Here is a 19530-nt window from a genome sequence, read left to right on the forward strand (position 1 = left end):
ATGCCCCACCCATCTTCTCCTGCAATCCTCAATACACTCTCAGTTCATTCTCATGAAGTATGTGCAGACATCTCATGAATCTGCCCCACAACCTGCCACCTCATCTTCACCGCTCCCTCTCCCCCACTTCATGCCTGCCTCACCTCTTCAACCTGTCTCTCTATTGGCGCAATCAGATTCTCAATTAAATACAGAAAATAGAGACATGGAAGACAAAATAAACGCACATATGAAAACAAAGGGTAGGGAGGGTCCTGCTGATTAGAGAGATTATGGTGGGAAAACAGCAGAGTTGAGAGGAGAGGAATCAATGTTGCTCATATCAGAGATTAGGACAGAAGCAATGGTGTACCAGTGACAGTAATATAGGTGGAATAGGATAGGCTCTAGTAAAGTGATGGGTTTTTAGATTATGTTTCAAGATTTGAAGCATGGGGGAGAGGTTGATCGGGCGTGGTAGGTAATTCCATACATGGGCAGTGGCAAAGGAGAAATCTTGCAGAGGGATGGAGAAGTGGTTATCATTTATAAAGCTAAAAGATTGTTTAGTTAGGCACAAACTTACAGTAATAGGAACAAACATTTGATATTTTATAGACATCACTGTTCTGGCTATTGGTCCCACTAAAAGCAAATGCGGGAGGGTGAATAAATCTAAAAATCAAATTTATCCATTCCCATTTATATTAACATATTGTATAAAATATTAGCTCTTTGATAACGGGTTGGAATGAAACATACCTTTATCTGGGAAAAAGGACGGTCATAGCTTCCAACATAGAGCAATCCAACATTCTGAGTCAGAAGCCTAAAGGATAAAACAAAGGACACACTTATTTATTTCTATTATCTTCAAATTATATACTTGGCACTATAAAAATAACAAATTATATAGAATGAAAAAAATATAGGTAGGCATTGTAGGCTAATATTTCTTATACACAATCTAAACAAGTAATATCGCAGACCATTGGAAAAGAAAAAAAACTATTAAGAAACTGTCTGCTTTCCCTGCAGTATCAACAATTTATATAACAACTATCCTATATTTATAGCAGAAAGAAATCCTTTAGCAGCTACACAGTAACAGTGCAAAGATTATTTAAGGAAAGAATTGCAAAGGCAAACAGAATATATAGTAGGCTGGAGTTATAAGGATACTTAATTTCAGCTAGAAAGTACTTTATTTAGATGGTTACAGAGTGCATATAGCTACAAATATGGGCAGACTGGAAGAACAAATACTATTTATACATCACATAGCTAAAAAATAATATTTCTCCAATGCTTCAAACTCCGTGCCTTGCAAAAGGATATTGCCACACAAACTACAAACAACTGCTAGTGTAATTCATCATCACTTCAATGAAATGTAATTTTCTGTGGCTAGCCAGCGGATCGATGATGTATAGGCATGTCTACCAGATGCATAGCAATAAGATAACAAATATCAAACGTCTGCAACCAGGCAATATGCCTGGAAAAGTGTCTAAAGAATTTAAACTTTGGTCTTACCATTTACCTTAGCCCCCAATCTCTCTCCTCCCCTCCAAGATTCTCGAGTGGCTTGTTTACAACCACCTAACCACATTTCTCCTTCCTTACTTCTTCCTTGACCCACTTCAATCTGGCTTTCCCTCCCTCTAATCCACTTAAACCGCCCTAACTAAGATTGCAAATAATTTTCTCACAGCCAAATCTAAGTCATTTCTTCTTACCCATCGTTAACCTTTCAGCAGTCTTCAACACCGTTGACCACCCTCTCCTCCTCCTTAAAACCCTCCACTCCTTTGGTCACTGTAACACTGTCCTCTCCTGGTTCATCTAGCTCCTATTCTGTCTCCAAGCCAATCTCCACTACCCAACTTCTAATTTTTTCTCTCCCAAGGGTCCATTCCCAGCGCCTTGCTCTTCTCCCTGTACACCTTCTTCACTTGGTGATCTCATAAGCTCCTTTGGTGTCCAATACTACCTTTACACCAATCATACCCAAGTTTACCTCTATTCCCCTGACCATCCCCCTCCCTCCTATCTCGCATCACTAGTTTTCTAGCTGCCTTCTCCTCTTCGATGTCCCAGCAATTTCTCAAACTTAACAGCTGAAATGGAACACCTTCAGGGTCCTCTCACCTTCTCCCCTCTCCCTATCCATTACCAATACTACCCTCTCCTCTGTTCCTCAAGTCTGCTTCCTGGGTGTCATCTTTAACCCCCCTCCTACACTTCACATGCGCAGTCCCAATCTTACTGCGCTCACATTTGCAACATCTCCGGGATCAGGTCCTTTCTCACCTTGAATGCAACCAAAACTCTCATCCACTCTCTCTTTATCTTTCCCCTGGACTACTGCAACCTCTCCCTCTCTGGAGTCCTTCTCACCATCTGCTCCTCATTTCAATATGTCCTCAACACCATAACACAACTTATTTGCCTCTCTCACCGTTCTGCTTCCCCTCTCTGCCAGTCACTACATTAGCTACTTGTCCCCTACAGAATACAGTTGAAACTACTCACCTTCTTCAATAAAGCACTCAGCCACTCCTCTCCCCCCATACATCTTCAATTTTCTTTCCATCCATACTCCCTCCCTCTCCCCACTGATTACTTCTTCTCATTGCCACCTCTAAAACTTCTCAAGTACTGTTCCCCACCTTTGGCACTCCCATATACGCCCAATCAAATCTTCCACTAGTCCCCAAGGCTACAAGATCACCTTAAAAACTCATCTATTCATCAAAGCTTATCAGCCCTCCTCCTACCGCATCTCCTCCTGCCCTACCAAACACTCAATGTCACCCGCTTAATGTATGTCCCTACTTTCTAGATTGTAAGCTGAAAAGCAGGGCCTTCTTTCCTTGTGTTCCCCTGCCAACACTATCCTACTTGCCTCCGCACACTTGACGCACAGCATTTCCCTGCTCTCAGCATCCCTAGCCCTGATTTTCATGCCCATGTTCATAAGCCCAGGCTTGCTTCACGCTGGTATGCTTCCTGTCTTGTCCCAATACCTCCTCTGTACTGCCTCATTACTTTGCCTCTCATTACGTTTTTATCATCATGTAATCTATAGTTGTTCTGCCCTAATATGTAACTTTTTGCTGTTTAGTCATTGTGTAATCTGTAGTTGCTATATGCTTGTTCTACCCTGTTGCATTGTGCTATGGGGTCTTTGTGGTGCCATATAAAAAAAGGCTATTATAATAATAATAATAATAATAATAAATACTGAAGCACAATTAAAGACATGCTGAAGCCATATTACACTTAGTAGATTTGCAGCATTTTATGGAATGTCTGTAGGAGTGAAAATGGAGGATCTGAAGTGTGAGATATCTGAAAGGTAAATTTGTTGTTCAATTGTGAGGTCTAAGTAAAATGGAGATCTAAAAGAAAAGACAAGCAACATCGCAACAACATAAGATGGTGAATCAAACCATATCCGTCAGAACATAACATATCTATTTTGTCTCCAAATATATACATTTTATAAATTGATCCTTTTTGAATCAACATATCTGGTGGTTTACCATAAGTGTACACAATAGTATGCTGTTCAGCAGGGCAGTGTACTATGCTGGACTTAACGCAACAGTTTTCACTACATTGTAAACGTACCGTATGAAATTTATGAATTCAGTTTGTACATTAATTTGCTAGTATATCTGGCACTAAATATGATGAATTTTTAAATGTCTGTGCAAGAGTTTCTGATTGCCAACAGCTCTGAAGAAAAAGATTATCATTGATGATGACATCCAACATATACATAGCTTACCTTCATGTGTCTAAACAAAAAAGAAAAATAAAGCAAAAAAAAAATTATGCAGGGGAACAATTCTACAAACTGTGCTGACAATTTTTATAAATATGGTGATGAGAGCAGTTTCCCTAAATGGTTCTCTGTCTGCATCACATGTCACAGGTGCTGTTCTGTTGCTGTGGAGAGTACAGCAATGGCAGATATCCCTCTGGTCACTAGACCACTCCTGACAAAAAAAATTAAACTATTTTTTACAGTAATGAGACTGGAGATGCTGATAAAGGTTATTACTCTATTTCATCAACCATATACTATAATAAACGTATAGTCACCAAAGGCAAAACACTCACATGAAAGTGCATTTAAGTGAGAGATTTGCTATTGAGGAATTCAATATTTACTTTTCACATTAACTAAGTTTCACAATTTCAGGATTTAATTCATTTAAACAGAACATGAACTTGATCAGCAATAAGAGTCCATACATGTTCCAACCTGGTGTACTGCATTCAACAGTAAACCAAATTTGCCCATTTGTATTGCGTTTCACAAGAAAGCATATTAAATTAGAATTTTAATTTAGGTATTGTAGCGAGCATAAAAGCGTAACTGGTCAACAACAGAAATACAGCAGGACAGCTAGCACAGAAAGCCATTAATAAGCAGAAGTGGAATAGGCAGAAGAGTAGAGGGTGCAATGAGGATGTCAGAAATATCTTGAGCCCCACATCCACATAGGGACAACAGCCTTTCTATAAACATATATGACCAAAAAAAGATAAGTGAAGATGGCGCTAACAACTAAAGTAAACCAAAATAAAAATACAAGGAATAAATAAAAACTGATGAATGTATAACTCCAGAAACCCCTTCCCTCTGCTAAATAAGTGCCCCTACATAGGTGGCACTGTACTATTCAGCACCGCCGCGGCTGCTGTATAGTACAGTGCTGCTGAAACGGATGCGCAGCAGCTCTCTCGCTTTCCCCCTCCCCCCTAAAAATCCTGCATGTGCCCCTGCATAGGGTTTTCCCGCTGACAATGCCAAAATACAATAAAACAGGAAAAAGTGAGGTAAGCATGCTTTTCTAGTTCCTCTACGCTATCCCTCAACTGGCTTAATTCTTATTCACAAGTTAGCAAAAATGTGCTGTTTTATCTTATTGAACACTGTGATTTAACTTGTACTTGCTTATATCACAAATGTGGAGAAAATATATAAAGCATTGAAATATGTGAAAATGTCCACCCTTAGTTTCTTCATATGTTGTAAAGAAAAAAAAAACTTATTGTCCCTTCCTAACACAAGCATCTATACTGTAATTTGAGCATGTTCCAGTAACATCCGTCAACAAAGAAATTGGGTAATCTGGTTTAAAAAATAAATTTAAAACAATTAAAATTAGAAAGCAAAACCAGGTTGCTGTCTGTACCTCAATGTTGATTTCAAGCACACCTCAAAATGCACGCATAACCTTCACTCTTTGTTTAATTTAACTGAGACACCTAAAATAAGTGTGTGTATTAAGGGAATGATTAGATACAATTATAGATTTTAGTACAATATATGTCAAACCACCTACCACCACTTTCAATAATTAAACTTTGTTGTTTTCTCTGCTAAAATACAACTCAATGTAACCTCATCTAAGACTTAAAATGATCCAAGATAGTGAGGGTATAGGAGCAATGTCTTTATTAGATTTGTGCTTAGAATTTTAGTGATAAAAAAAATAATTTGGGGTTTATATAAAGAATTCAGTGGGCTTCACATTTGTGACACAGTTCTATTCTATGGTTTCTGGAGAGAATATCTGATGGAAGAAATGGAGGAGCCTATATGTTGATTACTGCCCAGGGCCGATGGTTATCTCAAACCACCACCATCTAGATGTGCAGGGAGGCAGAAGAAAACTACAAAAGCCAACTGTGCAAAAGTGTAAACATCACATTAAAGTTCAACCACCTGCCGCCCCTTTTAGTAAATTAAACTTTACTGTTTTCTGTCTTATTAACTACTCAATTTAGCTTCACATAGGGGGCTTAAAATGAGAGTGAGGGTGAAGGAGACTGTTGCAATTTTGTGTGTGTTTACCATTTTATTACGTTGTTCAGATGGAACCTGGAAATATTCATCTTTGCTTAAGTGCAACATGCAGGCAAAAAACAAGTTCTATTAAAAGTACAGAATGAAACCCACACTCCGCCAGCTCTGAGCTGGTGTCCATGAAAACCGCCTACTCCACTCATTTATCTAATTTTGGTAATCTTGCTCTTAAAAAATATCTCGTGTCTGCACTTGCTCCCCAAAACTAGCCTCATAATTGTACCTGCACCATACTTTGCATGGGATTAGGGGAGGTGTTTGGTATAATGACGTTGTCCCTAGCCAGCCTCTGCTCCTACGTAAACACCACCATCTTTCTCCATAAACTGATAAGCTGCAGCGTAAACAAAGATATATTTGTGTAATTAGAGGCAGAGTGGGTCCAAAGCTGGCTTTATACCACAGAGCAGACATTTTGCTCCTCGTAAATGAGGTCTAGTGAATTCACGCAGTAATTCCATAACTGAATAGTTATCCCTTATCACTAGCTTGACTAACCAGCCATAGGTTAAACTAGTATTAAGACTGTGTGAATACTTCATATGGGTGATCTGTGGTCAGATGCTTCTCCACAATGACCATGTGTAGTCCTTGGTCCTTGTAGTCCTTTGGTCCTTGTGAGACCAAAGACCACTTGTAAGGCTAACGGAAAAAAATTATGTCCATCACTGGTTAAAACACATGTGAAAGCTTTATTTTAAGGAGAAGGAAAAAAAAAATCAAACTGACCAAGCATTATGAGGTAAAATACACACAAAAATGTTATTCTTATATAAATAACTTCTTTGAATAAAAGGAGACAGTTATGAGGCGTGTGTTCTTTTGGTGATGTCCTGGAACAAGAGGGGGTGATGCCAAACACAGAATTTTCTAGCAGTGTATTGCTGCCTTTGAATGTGATCTGATTTTGTATAAAATATAAAACAAGTTGCTGATTGCATTGCATTCTAACTATTATGTGAGCTAGTTTTGCAGTTCATATACTTCACTATGACAATATATGGATAAGAATTGTGTTGACTGAGCAGACTGACAAAGGAACAGGGGACATAAAAAGTGGCCGGAAGAGCAGAAAATGCTTTTGATTAAAGAGTTGAAAAGGACAAATCTACTTTTTACACAGATATATTTGTATGCATATATGTAATATATGCATATGTTCTACATGCAATTATGACCTAATTTATTATATACACAAAAGTGTTTAATTTAATTGTGCCAGCTAATTTAAGTTGATAGAAAAACCTATCAAAATATTCAAAAAGAATTAAAAAATAATTGATGATTTCCCTAGCTAACCTTTGTCAGGTAAATCAGAGAATTAGAGAACCGAGTGACTTATTAATAGGGGTTCAAGTAGCCAAGTCTGAAGGAGACTTGCCTACCTTGACACAGCCAGAGGCATTAATCCCATAGTGTAAAAGCTAATTTACAATCTGCAGGAACTGTGGGGTCACCAATGGCTCCACATACAAACAGCGAAACAATGTGTCATTTCCTTCGTTCTCGGTTTTTGTAGACTTTGTACACTAGCTAGCTAAGACCGGGAACAATCCTAATTTTGCCTTTACCCTGTCTGGTGCTAATTATCGCACACAAAACATCAGTCACAATTCACAAGACTAATGTGTATCCTCCAGATTCCTTCCACAGGTCTGCCAAACATATCAACCAAGAGACTAGAGACAAAGCTCCTGGCAAACAGTGTGCATCGGAGACCACATCCTCTCCTGAACTGTAGAGCCTTCAGAGAGAAGTCCCTGGAGAACTGCAAAGCCTTCCTATGAGAAAATGACATCTGCTACAAGTACTGCTTTCCAACATCCCACTTCACCAAGGACTGTAAGGTCAGTGTCAATTGCACAGAACACAGCTTTACACCCTGGACCTCGCACCAGACTTTAATACACAGTCACAGTGACACAGAGCATTAGGGGAGCGCAGTGGAGGGGGAACAAACACTATTTTAGTCACAGCACAAAGTACCTAGAGTCTGCAGAGAACCATAAGTAGCAGATCTTGTTCCAAAATCTGTTTAGTAAGAGTCTACACAGAGCGTCAGCTGACAAAGCTGTACAACTTCCTGCAATCCTAGATGATCAAAGAAACAAATCTCTAGCCAGATCAATCTTTTTTGAGATCTTTATTATCAAAGGTTCCAACAATCCTTACTACTTAAAGACTTGCGCAAGGAGTACTCAGACAACAGGGAGGAGGAGAGCTACCGGCTATCACGTTGAGTCTATTGACAGAAAGACATGTCTTCCCTTACCAACTATCAGTGAATGCTACCAGAATCCAGATAATAGGTCTGAAATGCCTATGCCAGATGCAGATATTCATCATGCACATTTGAAACTTATAGCATCTGATAACAGAACTGACTGCAAAGCCCAGTTAATTCTACTCATAGGGAGAGATATCTTAAGGGTCCACAAAGTCAGAAGTCAGATCAATGGTCTGCAAAATGCATCTTAATGGCTAGATCTAGGATGGGTTCATAATTGAAGGTGTATGTCTAGGTGATGTACATTGACGTCCTTCTCTTTTCCAGCCGATTCACAATCATTTTCCCCATAAAGGAACTGCCACACCGCCCGGTCATAGACTCCTCTAGTGAAAACAACAATTGTGACAACTAACTAGTTCACCTAGGGTGCACAGTCTTCCAAAGAACAAAGAAGGATGATTAGGTGGCAATATCCATCGAGGACAAACTCTTCTTAGAAATAATGAAGAATGGACTAGTCAAGATGAGGCAAACAGCTGGGTCGTACCTTTATACCCTTTAGAACCCACAGACCTTGCCTACCTAACAACAGAGAACAAGTACTTAAACGCTTCTATTCACTTAAATGTAACTTTCATAGAAAACAAGAAATGAGAGATCACTTTTTCTCTCTATGAGCAAAATATCTGACAATGGTTACGCCGAGATAGCTTCCATCCTCAAATATCCAAAGGAATGCTGATACCTTCCAATGTTTGAGTGAATTATCCAAAGATGCCAGGTCAGGTTAGTTGTGTTTGATTCCAATGCCAAGTTTGAAGGTACCTGGTCAAATGATGTTCTCTTGACAGGACCAGATCTTAACAACAAACTTCTTTGGGTACTCCATTTCCAGAAGAACGCCATCACCTTCACTGCTGACATTCAACAAATGATCCATTGCTTCCTCATTAGGGAAAAAGACAGGAATTTCTTAAGATCCCTTTGGTTCAAAGACAACGACCCATCTAAAAACATTACAGAGTACCATATGAGGGTACACATCTTTGGCAACAGCCCTTCTCCTGCGGGTGCCATCTATGGACTCAGACGTTTAGCTCAAAAGGTGAGCTAGAATAGGGTTCAGATGTTAGACAACTCATAGAAAAAAGATTTCTACATGAATGACTGTTTAAAATCTTTACCAACAGACAAGACTGCAATTGGCCTCCTCAAGAGAGCTCAGGAAATGCTTCTCTGCTCAAATCTCATGCTTCACAAAACAGCTTGTGGAGTGAAGGAGGCCTTTCCTTCCCAAGATCATACTAGTGAGTTAAGGGATTTGGATTTAAGAACGGACTATACAGAATATACTGAATATACAGCTTGTATGACCCCTTAGGATTTGCAGCTCCTATTACTATCAATGGTAAAACCCTGCAAGTCATCTGACTGGGATGCCCCACTACCTACACAGAAAACAGATCAGTGGAAAGATTGGAAAAACTACATGCCTTACCTAACCTTTATATTACACGTCCATATGCCCATGTGCAGAACCAGAGACGGTGTGTATTCTACAATGCTTCAGTTAAGGCAATAACTGCTGTTGCATATCTTAAAACTGTGGACATAAAAGGACAATGTCATATCAGATTTGTTATGGGCAACGTAAAGTGAGCACCACCACATCCAGAGCAGACCGTACCCAGACTGGAACTTTGTGCTACAGTACTAGCCTTTGAATTAACTGATCTCATTTCATCAGAGTTTCCTATTGAGCTTGCAGAAAAAGATTTCTAAACAGACAGTAAAGTAGTGTTAGTCTACATTTACAACGAGACCAGATGATTCCATATTTTCAGACAACAATCAGTTGCTACGGAACAGGAGATACACCAAACCAAAAACAGTGGCACTATATATCTACTGTTCACAATGCTGCAGACCATGCTACAAGAACAGTCCCAGTCTCCTTAAAGACACTCCATGGCTCACAGGAACTGAATTCTTAATTTTTCTCATATGGGAGGGACCTGGTAAAGAATGATCAGCATAATTCACAGAATGGTTGATTCCATCTTCCTACAAATAGGAACTGCATGACTCACTCACAAAGGATTAACATTTTCAAGGCTGAAGTGTCAGCTATTGTCAACAATAGACATCTGACTTCATTTTCTAATGACCCAGACGATCCATGTCTGCTTACTTCTGCCACTTTTCTTACCCATAAAACTGGGACTATCCATGCTTCTCCTGGAGAGTTCAATAATACTTATTTAAACGTCAATGGAGGCAACTACAAAGCCTTGCAACACCTTCTGGGACAGGTGGAAGAGACAGTACAGCTCTACCTTGCAACCAAAGTGGCAAGTTACCAAATCCAACTTAAAATCTAGCAACATTGTGATTGTCAGATTGCCAATCACAATGCAATGAGAGGCCTTTAAGTCTCGTCACCAAGACATTCCCAAGCAAAAATGGGAAGATCCGTAAGTTCCAGGGTTAGATCTGCAAGGCAGAGAGAGACTAAGTTGTTTCTTAGACCAGTATTTGAACTGATATTGTTACCTTCTAAAGACTTAAATGGTGGTATCAGTTGATAAAAGACTGCAAGCGTTATGCCTTCACCATTGCTGTTTTGCATATGCATTTAATTAATGTGTAAACTCCATCTAGTGGGCAGCCTAGTAACAGCTTAACTAAACACTAAGGACTCCAAAGTTAGTTCTCAATGTACCTTGGATAAATGGCAGGAAGTCACCATCTGAGATCTAACATATTAAGTCAGAGATGCAGTATATTATCCCCTCAGTACAGCTTTGATGGTTAGATTTTATCCCAAGTTATGCATTTATGCCATATTTTCATTGCATCATATCTGTTCATATTGTAAATGCATTCTACCATTTGCATTACAGTATTAACACTTTATCTTACAGGTCCTTTACTACTAAAATAAACACCATTCTTCAGATCTTCACTTCTATACTGGATCATTACAATAGGAGTGGCTATGTTGTTTGTCTGATAATACTCATGTCAAAGGAAAGTTTATATTGAGGACAGAACCATTAAGTCATGTAAGTCTCTGCAGCTAGACCCCAACCCTGGGAGTGGACTTCATGATACCTGATTACTACTGGACCAACAGAACCAATTCTAAACGATCTTCTGAGTACAATGTAAATAACCAGGTCAGAGCACTGGATTTACCTTTGAGTACGTACACAATGGCAGTTATCAATGAGTTTATTGCTCTTTGAATGCAGAGTGGATGCCTCTTAAAATAGGGATAATTTATCCTGAAAATAAACGCATCGTCACTCCACGATTTTGAATGCACAACGAAACAGGAGGCATTTTTTTCCTCTACACATCCTATCAGCAAAATCACTGAAGCAAGACTCTTTCAGAATCTTAAACATATAAATAATGGATACATTAAAAGATGACACCAGCACATATATTCTGAAACATTCATGTCATGGTATGAAAAGTATTGCATATTTTTTGTTATATTAGAAGTTATATTTTTTCTTATCAATCTAAATAACAAGTTTAATGAATCTTTAGACATAAATAAAACAGTATTATCAAGACTGCTCAATTCTCTATTTGCAATCCTAGAGTACTCTTCTGAACTCAAGTGGCCAAGCAGAAAAAATAAACAAACTTCATTCACACAAAGCCGCCGATCAGTATTTACAGTATAAAACAGGTGAAACATGCCTTCAGCAATCTCTTTTTGGGCCTGATTCATTAAGGATCTTAACTGAAGAAACTTCTTATTTCAGACTCCTGGGCAAAACTATGTTACAATGCAAGGGGTGCAAATTAGCATTCTGTTTTGCACATATGTTAAATCCTGACTGTTTTTTAATGTAGCACACAAATACTTAATAGCTTATTTGTACACTGAAATTGAAAGTTGATATTTGTGTGCTACATGAAAAAACAGTCAGTATTTAACTTATGTGCAAAACAGAAAACTAGTTTGCACCCCTTGCATTGTAACATGAATTTGTCCAGGAGACTGAAATAAGATACCTCTTCATTTAAGATCCTTAATGAATCAGGCCCCTTGTTCTGAAATTGATAAGCTAGTCTGGGAAGACTACAGGAAAATAGTAGTTATTACAGTGTGTGAGAAGACGGTTTATCTACAGCAGTAACTAATAGCACTGAATGTGTTTTACAATCATGGAATTCACTGCAAGGATGAATAAAAAAATAGATAAAAAAATAACATTTGAAGTTAAAACATACAATAATAATAAAAAAACACAAATGTAATACAACACGTTCCGATATATAGGACAAGAAGTCTATCTTGAACGTTAAATATTTCTGATTCAGAATAACGGAAGGACATGGAGGTGGGGATAATATGCAACAATGAAGCAAAAGCCCCTGTGTGGCCGGCTATATGATGTAATGAAACACATCTTTGAAAACACAAGTATGTAAAAAAATTGAAACTATAGAATATGCTTTAAGTTAAATGTTCAATTACGATACAAAGTATATTATGAGAATACAAATGACACGAGTTTAAGTTGTTGAAACATATGTCCCCCTTTTCAAATCTGGTATCCAGATGGATATGCCTCTAATGGCTTTTACATTACAGTGTATAACTGTAATGCAGTTCTGTAAAATATAACATCAATACTCCTCCCTGAGTAAAATCCTAATTGCAGTATAGAGTTATTCGCTCAAATTATTAAGAAAAATAAGCTATAACAGTATACCAATTCCCACTGAGTGATAAAAGCCTTACTTATATTAACCATTGTTTTTGGCAGAAGTTCCTGTGGCAATAATCTCATATGACCATTCAAAGACAAGGTACTAAAAACTGGCTATTTTCACACTCGTCAATATCTGCCTGTATCAAGAGTATCAAGAGTCTGGCTGCCTGTTCCCTACTGATAACCAACAACTGATGAGCAATCACTTAACACCTATAAATTGTTGGGAGAGAATAGAGAAATAGGTATCATAGGTTCCAACCCTGTACTGGTTGGTCTCCAGTAGTTTCTTGGTGTGGCAAAAACAAACATTTTTAAGGGTTACACTTGAGAACAACAGGAATTAAGAAGATATACCGTCCAACTCCGGGATTGGTCCATACCCCCTGGTCAAAAACCTTCGGTCGATCTGGAAAAGGCGCTTAACTCACAGTTTCCACTAGCACACTTGATCCGGGTTCCTAAAGACTGGCATCCACTGTCTATTCATCTTCCACGAATAACTAGAGACTCCCTTAGTGGTGTGGGACTGTTGGCGGCTAATCATGATCTAAAGGTCCCTACTAAGAATATTTCATTAGAAACCATGGCCAAACTTATTCCAGATTTAAACCTTAATCTTTGGATACAGAATGGGGCCATGGCACTCTCAGACTTACTTGAGGGACAGAGGTTACTCTCTTTCACACAAATCCGAGAAAAGTTTCACCTCCCGACTCGAGAATTCTACAAATGCTTACAACTTAAGACACTGGTTCTCAACCCTTCCCAGTCATTGTCTGGACGTGTCCCCTCCCTTGGCCCCGATCCATATGAAGTTGACAAAAAGAACCAATAGGGCTGGGCGCTACCTTTTGGTATCTCTACCTTCTCCCATCGCAGTCAGAAACCAAGATTAGAATTCAGTTGCAAAGGGAAGCTGACCTTGATATTGTATTAACTAATAAGCAATGGGAAACCATTCTTATCAACGCATTTTGAATGTCCAAATGTATGAACCATACAGAAATTATGCTAAAACTGATTATTAGGTTGTATCTTACCCCGACCCGTCTTCATAAAATGTGGCCTGCTCAGACGAAATTATGCTGGAGACAATGTGGTATTCCAGGTGACATAATGTATGTATTTTGGAATTGTGCTATCATACAGTCATTTTGGGTGCAAGCTTTTGCGCTACCTAATAAAGTCATTTCCCAGACTTTTACTCCTGCTCCTGAAGTTGCATTGTTGCATCACTTTCCTTCACAGTTCCCACTCCATGCTTAATATGAATTTGGGCATAATTTGATTTCCGCAAGGGCTTCTTTAACTCAAAACTGGAAATCCCCACTCCCACCTCCTATAAAGAAGGTAGTGGTCAAAGTACAGTTTAGCTTTGAAATGGAGACTGTGGGTATGCCGTATTCTACTTCCCCTTCATCCCCATTAATAAGATGGTTTAGCTGGCACGAGTATGTTACAGATGGCGAAGGAGCGTCTCCACCTTAACCAAACGATACTGCGCCTGCCCATCTATCCTCGCTTAATGTATCTCCTCAGGGGTCTCCATAGCTCCCTTCAGGTGGCTAGATCATGGATATTTACTTATTTATTTTCTCTTTGAATAAGTGGCGCACAGGGTCTTTAACTTTCCATACTGAGTGTATTATTGTTATTGTACTGTTTGCAATGTTCCTCCCCACTATGTACCCCCCCTTCCCCTCTTTTCTTTTGTCCTTCCCTTTTCCCTTCCTCCTTTATTTTCTGTACCCCTTAAATTTGTAAAACCAATTAAATACTATTGAAGTAAAAAAAAAATATACAGTACATTAATAATACACTTTTTATGTTGATTACTCCTATCAGCACCCTACAAATAAAAAAATTGAAAAAAAATACACAGAAGCACTGTAGAAACAATGCATAATTTGCATAATTTAAAGGACCACAAAACAAATACGTTTAAAAAAAATAAAAATAAAAATGTTAAATAGTATAGTAGTATGAAATGCCCCTGGAAACATAACGCTTCCATGAATCTACAGACTGTAAGCTTGTAAGTAGGGCCTTTATTTCTTTGTCTGTCTGTTTATACCCTGTCTGGTTTTATTACTGTTTCATCCTAATTGGACAGAGTTGTGCAGTGCACTGTTCTAAGCTGCGCCCTGGCAGAATACTTCACTATAGTTATTGCCAGAAAGTATAATGTGCAGATGAAAGAAATACCTTCCTAAAGCTACTATAACAAATTTGTTAACAAGTAGCTTGTTATGGCAACTTGCACTTAGGTCTAATTGTCCTTTAAGGATAGATTCTGACAGAAAAATGTTCTGAGTCGGATGAATCTCTCTCAAATATTTTCCTTTTCTATGTACTGTATGTTTATCATTGATGCAAGCCACCTCATTCTCTTTCGAACCATGAAACAATATATTGATAAATGTTGTCCAATCTGTCACTGACAGTATAATAGGATGTCTGGTTTAAGCAACAAAAACCAATAGATCATTGACTCTAAAGGGGCAGATTCAAGTCCCTAAATATTGGTGTAAGGTGCCTCCAGAACAGCTGTGAGACGATTTACTTCTGCCAAAACATTTCGGAGCAACACTGATTTTTACTTGCGCCCCAAAGAGGTGCAAGCAAAACTCAGCATTACTTTTTACCATAGTAACAGTAAAAAAAAGCGTGTCTACAATGTTCTTAGAAACATTGCAGACAATTGAAATTGCCCCTAAATCTGTTGACTGTGATTGTGTTTGCGGTATGAATGGCTGGAAGCAACCATGACCAGAAGAGCAAATTTGATGCTGTGCTGCAACCAGGGCCGGATTAACCCTAGGGCTAACTGGGCTACAGCCCAGGGGCCTCGGGCATCCAGGGGCCTTTGAAAGTGCTCAGCAGCATTATTGATCGGTCGGGAGCGGGGGCGCCAATGCTGCTGAGCACTTTCACTGTGGTCCTTCCCCGGAGCGCTGTAGTCTCCTTACTGAGGAGATCTCGTGAGTCTCACTCTCACGAGATCTCCTCAGTAAAGAGCGCACAGCACGCTAGGGAAGGATTGCAATACCAGGAGAAGGAGGTAAGTGCCTTGGGGGCAGGGCAGCGCAGCTCACCGGGGAACGGCGGCTCGGATCACGGGATGGGGAGCCCTCACGGGGGAATGGAGCCCCCCTTAGCCCAGGGGCCTCCATTCCCTTAATCCGGCCCTGGCTGCAGCCAACCAGGTCTCTGTAGTGTCAGCCACAGAGTACTTAAACTAGCTCAGTAAAACAGGAGCTGGTGCTGCTCTGAAACATAGCACCTTTTAATCAGAGCTGTAAAGCTGGACTTTTGCAAGGTTCCAAGAAATAATCAAATAAGCTACCGGTATCCAAAAAACACACTGAAGAAACTTCAATCTTCAGGGAGCTACATGAAATTCATTTACAGTTACATGTATTCACAGAAGCTATATGCTCTCCTGGTGACATGCTCAGAGAGATTATGAAGTAAGTAATCCCATTCCCAAGGGGAGTGCAACATCTCTCAGAATGAAAGTGAAAATCTCGCACACTGCAACAAACTTAGTATAATTTAGAAAGCCATCAGACTAATTCATTTTAATTACAGAATGTTATAAATGACCAGAAATGAGCCTCACAGGTAATACTGGACTAGCATGCAGCAAACCCCCAGTACAGTGTAACACAGCTTACAGTAGCTCTCATATTACTGTTAAATGCATTGATGAGAATAATTATGCCATGCATAAAAGTAACATTTGCAAATTTTATATGTTCTGCCTCACCTAGGTGGCAAGTTCGATAGGGAAAATATAAAGGAAACATTTTGGCAAATGAGGGACACAAGATCAAAGGAAAACCATGAAGAATAACCAAGGCATATGAAGGCACAGCATAGTAATCAAATCAAAGTCAAAACCTAAAAAACACTTTGGTACTCATAGTAGACTTGTTGCAAAATCGATACCCGCTCCCCCAAATAGAAAAATTGTAAAAAAATGGTACCAGTGATATAACATGGTGCAATGAAATTAAGCCCAATGGAGTCACATTACTCTGTTCCAAAACTGATGATAAATATTTAGTTTAGTAATGTAGACCTAGGACTGCCATATTTTCAAAGCTTTGCAGTTAAAATTGCCCTATAGTGATGCAGAACTGTTCGAGATTATGGTCAGACCAGACTGCAAGATGAGCAGGTTAACTTTAAGAAATCTGGTGAAGGAATAGTTACTGAAAACAGTCTTATGTGGGTATGTTTTCTACCCTAAAAGCTAAGGTTACTATTCTTTATGAAGACAGACTCTAAATGATAAAGTATTGTACCAAATTGAAATTTACTATAATTTATGCTGCTGTACAAATAAATTGTTGTCCAAAATTGTAACCTTAGTGTTAGCAGAACACAATGCCGTCTTTAATATTTTCTCCCGCCCGAAGACACTTTCAAGAAAACAAATGTATTTGAGTATATAAATAATAGAAGAAAACCAATTAACCAACGCTTTGTTAAGTGAATAAAATATTTTTTATAATATTTTTTATTTTTTAAAGGTTCCTTTTTACATTTTATTGTGGCAATAAAATAAATTAGCCTTATCGCTGCATTTTAATAAAGACACAATATAAACTGGATGCACACTGCAACTTAATGACAAATGGGCATTTTGGGCTCTTTAAAAATATTATGAGAACACCGTTCTCTGGGCTGGTCATAATCTGCTTATTTCATATTAAAATTACCATCAAACACCAAAAAGTGTCCATTAGGTGTTAAAGGAAGAAATCAACCATGAAAATTAGGAATTGGGTCAATATATTTGGTATATTCTATTATGGATACAGTTCATCATCATCACCATTTATTAATATAGCGCCTCTGATTCTGCAGCGCTGTACAGAGATCTCATTCACATCAGTCCCTGCCCCAACTGGGCAGCACGGTGGCTCAGTGGTTAGCACCTCTGCCTGTGAGGCAGAAGTGCTAACCACTAAGCCACTGTGCTGCCCAGTTGGTTGTAACGTTATTTATTAATTGCAATTATATTTATTTTATTAAAATTTAAAATGTGGACCCAACTCTATGATCAAATGTTTCAATCCATTTGATCAGAGTGATTTCACAAATTAAATCTATTCCTTGCAGTTGCAAAGCCTTTATCAGCAAGAAGTCAATCAAAGTTCAGATTAATACATTTTATTGGCTCATCTGGATAAAAAAGGATAGATTACTACTAGCTATTTTTTTTATTATTTTCCTTTTTTTTTTTTTTTTTTACTTTTATGGGCCATGTGATTTATATAGTTTAGCATATTACGAAGTAGTTCAAATTCATTTTGCTTTAATATCCCCAGTTTCAGGCATGAACAATGCTCTGGAAAAGGCATTGCTTAAAGAAATGGTTTTCATAATTAAGCCTTTAAAAGTAACTCCTGGTCTACCAAACTCCTTTTACATTCCTGAGATGTGCATTCTAAAATTTTGGAAGCTATAAACTGTGAAAGTCAAGTAATTGAATGAAGTAAATCAAAATGAATAATATTGTTTTACCGTGTGATTGCGATTAATACGACACGTTACGACGCAATCGCACGGGTTAATAACACACATTTGCACTTACACTCGTAAATCACACACATTTATATTTACACTTAAACTTGCAAATAACACACAATTATTAAAGGTTCCAATTCACATTTGTTTATTAGTAAAATGTATTAGAGATTGTATATACATAAATGATAATATTAAATTAAAAGGTATCTAAGGCTCAGAATATAGGAAGTGTATCATGTTTAGTGTCATTTTGATATGCACATTACCATCTCTAATCCACTACTTTAGGCTTTGCGATCGCCTCCTGCGATCAATAGTTATGGAAGATAAAAGATTAATGATCAAAATTACATTGTGTTTTAAGTTTGTTGAAGACTGGTTTAGGTCAGTTTTCCCTTAGGCACAACATGTGCTCAGCTGGTCATACCTTATCAGAGTAATCCTTTGAATTAACCGATGACCAACAGACAACTGGAAAATCATTATACCCTGAGCCAATGAAGACCCTAGACATGATACTTGTGTACATAGTGACATCATAGGTTTTTTTCTACACTGAAACTGGATATAATCATGCTGCTTCCCCCAGCTAGATCTCTCTGATCCTAACTACAGACACAGCATGACTACCTTATCCTGGGCCTGGGTGAAGCATTAGAGAAAATGTAATGTAATGCATTTGTGCCAGGCATCTATTAGGCATGTATTCTATTTTTATACTTTCTTGCTTTATTGTAATATCTTTTATGCAACATAACGGCTTGCTGTAAATCCTGCTATATTTTGCAATTAAATATCTTTGTGCTTTGGAACCACAATAATCGCATTGGACAATGTTTTATTGGTAAGCGATAAAATTACTTTAATAAAGCCTATTACTTTATAGCTACAAATTTCAAGAAATGTTTTTGCCAATCATTTAAAAGATCAAGAGCGCTTGATTCCAACACAAGAAGAACTAATGAACTACTATTTGCAGATGACATTTCCATCACCACACTAATCTCCCTGCTTATGTTTCCAACCAACTGAAGACCTATAAGATTTTTCCAGACTTTCAAATTGCTAGAATTCAATACTTGGGGGTTCACTTCAGTTCCACATTAAAACATAATAATTTTGAGGTTATGGGGATGAAATAATAAATATATAAT

The 19530-nt window shown here is 38.3% G+C and overlaps 1 protein-coding gene across 1 annotated transcript in view; it reads right to left on the minus strand.

Annotated features, from left to right (window-relative positions):
* RNGTT (RNA guanylyltransferase and 5'-phosphatase) overlaps positions 1-19530 on the minus strand; it is a 239684-nt gene that overhangs the window by 19866 nt on the left and 200288 nt on the right. Inside the window, exon 14 of the mRNA XM_075202759.1 lies at positions 742-808. Within this exon, the coding sequence (XP_075058860.1) occupies positions 742-808 (67 nt within the window). The remainder of the gene's footprint in view (positions 1-741; positions 809-19530) is intronic.

This window comes from Mixophyes fleayi, chromosome 3 (assembly GCF_038048845.1).
Source record: "Mixophyes fleayi isolate aMixFle1 chromosome 3, aMixFle1.hap1, whole genome shotgun sequence".
In the NCBI taxonomy this organism is placed as follows: domain Eukaryota; kingdom Metazoa; phylum Chordata; class Amphibia; order Anura; family Limnodynastidae; genus Mixophyes; species Mixophyes fleayi.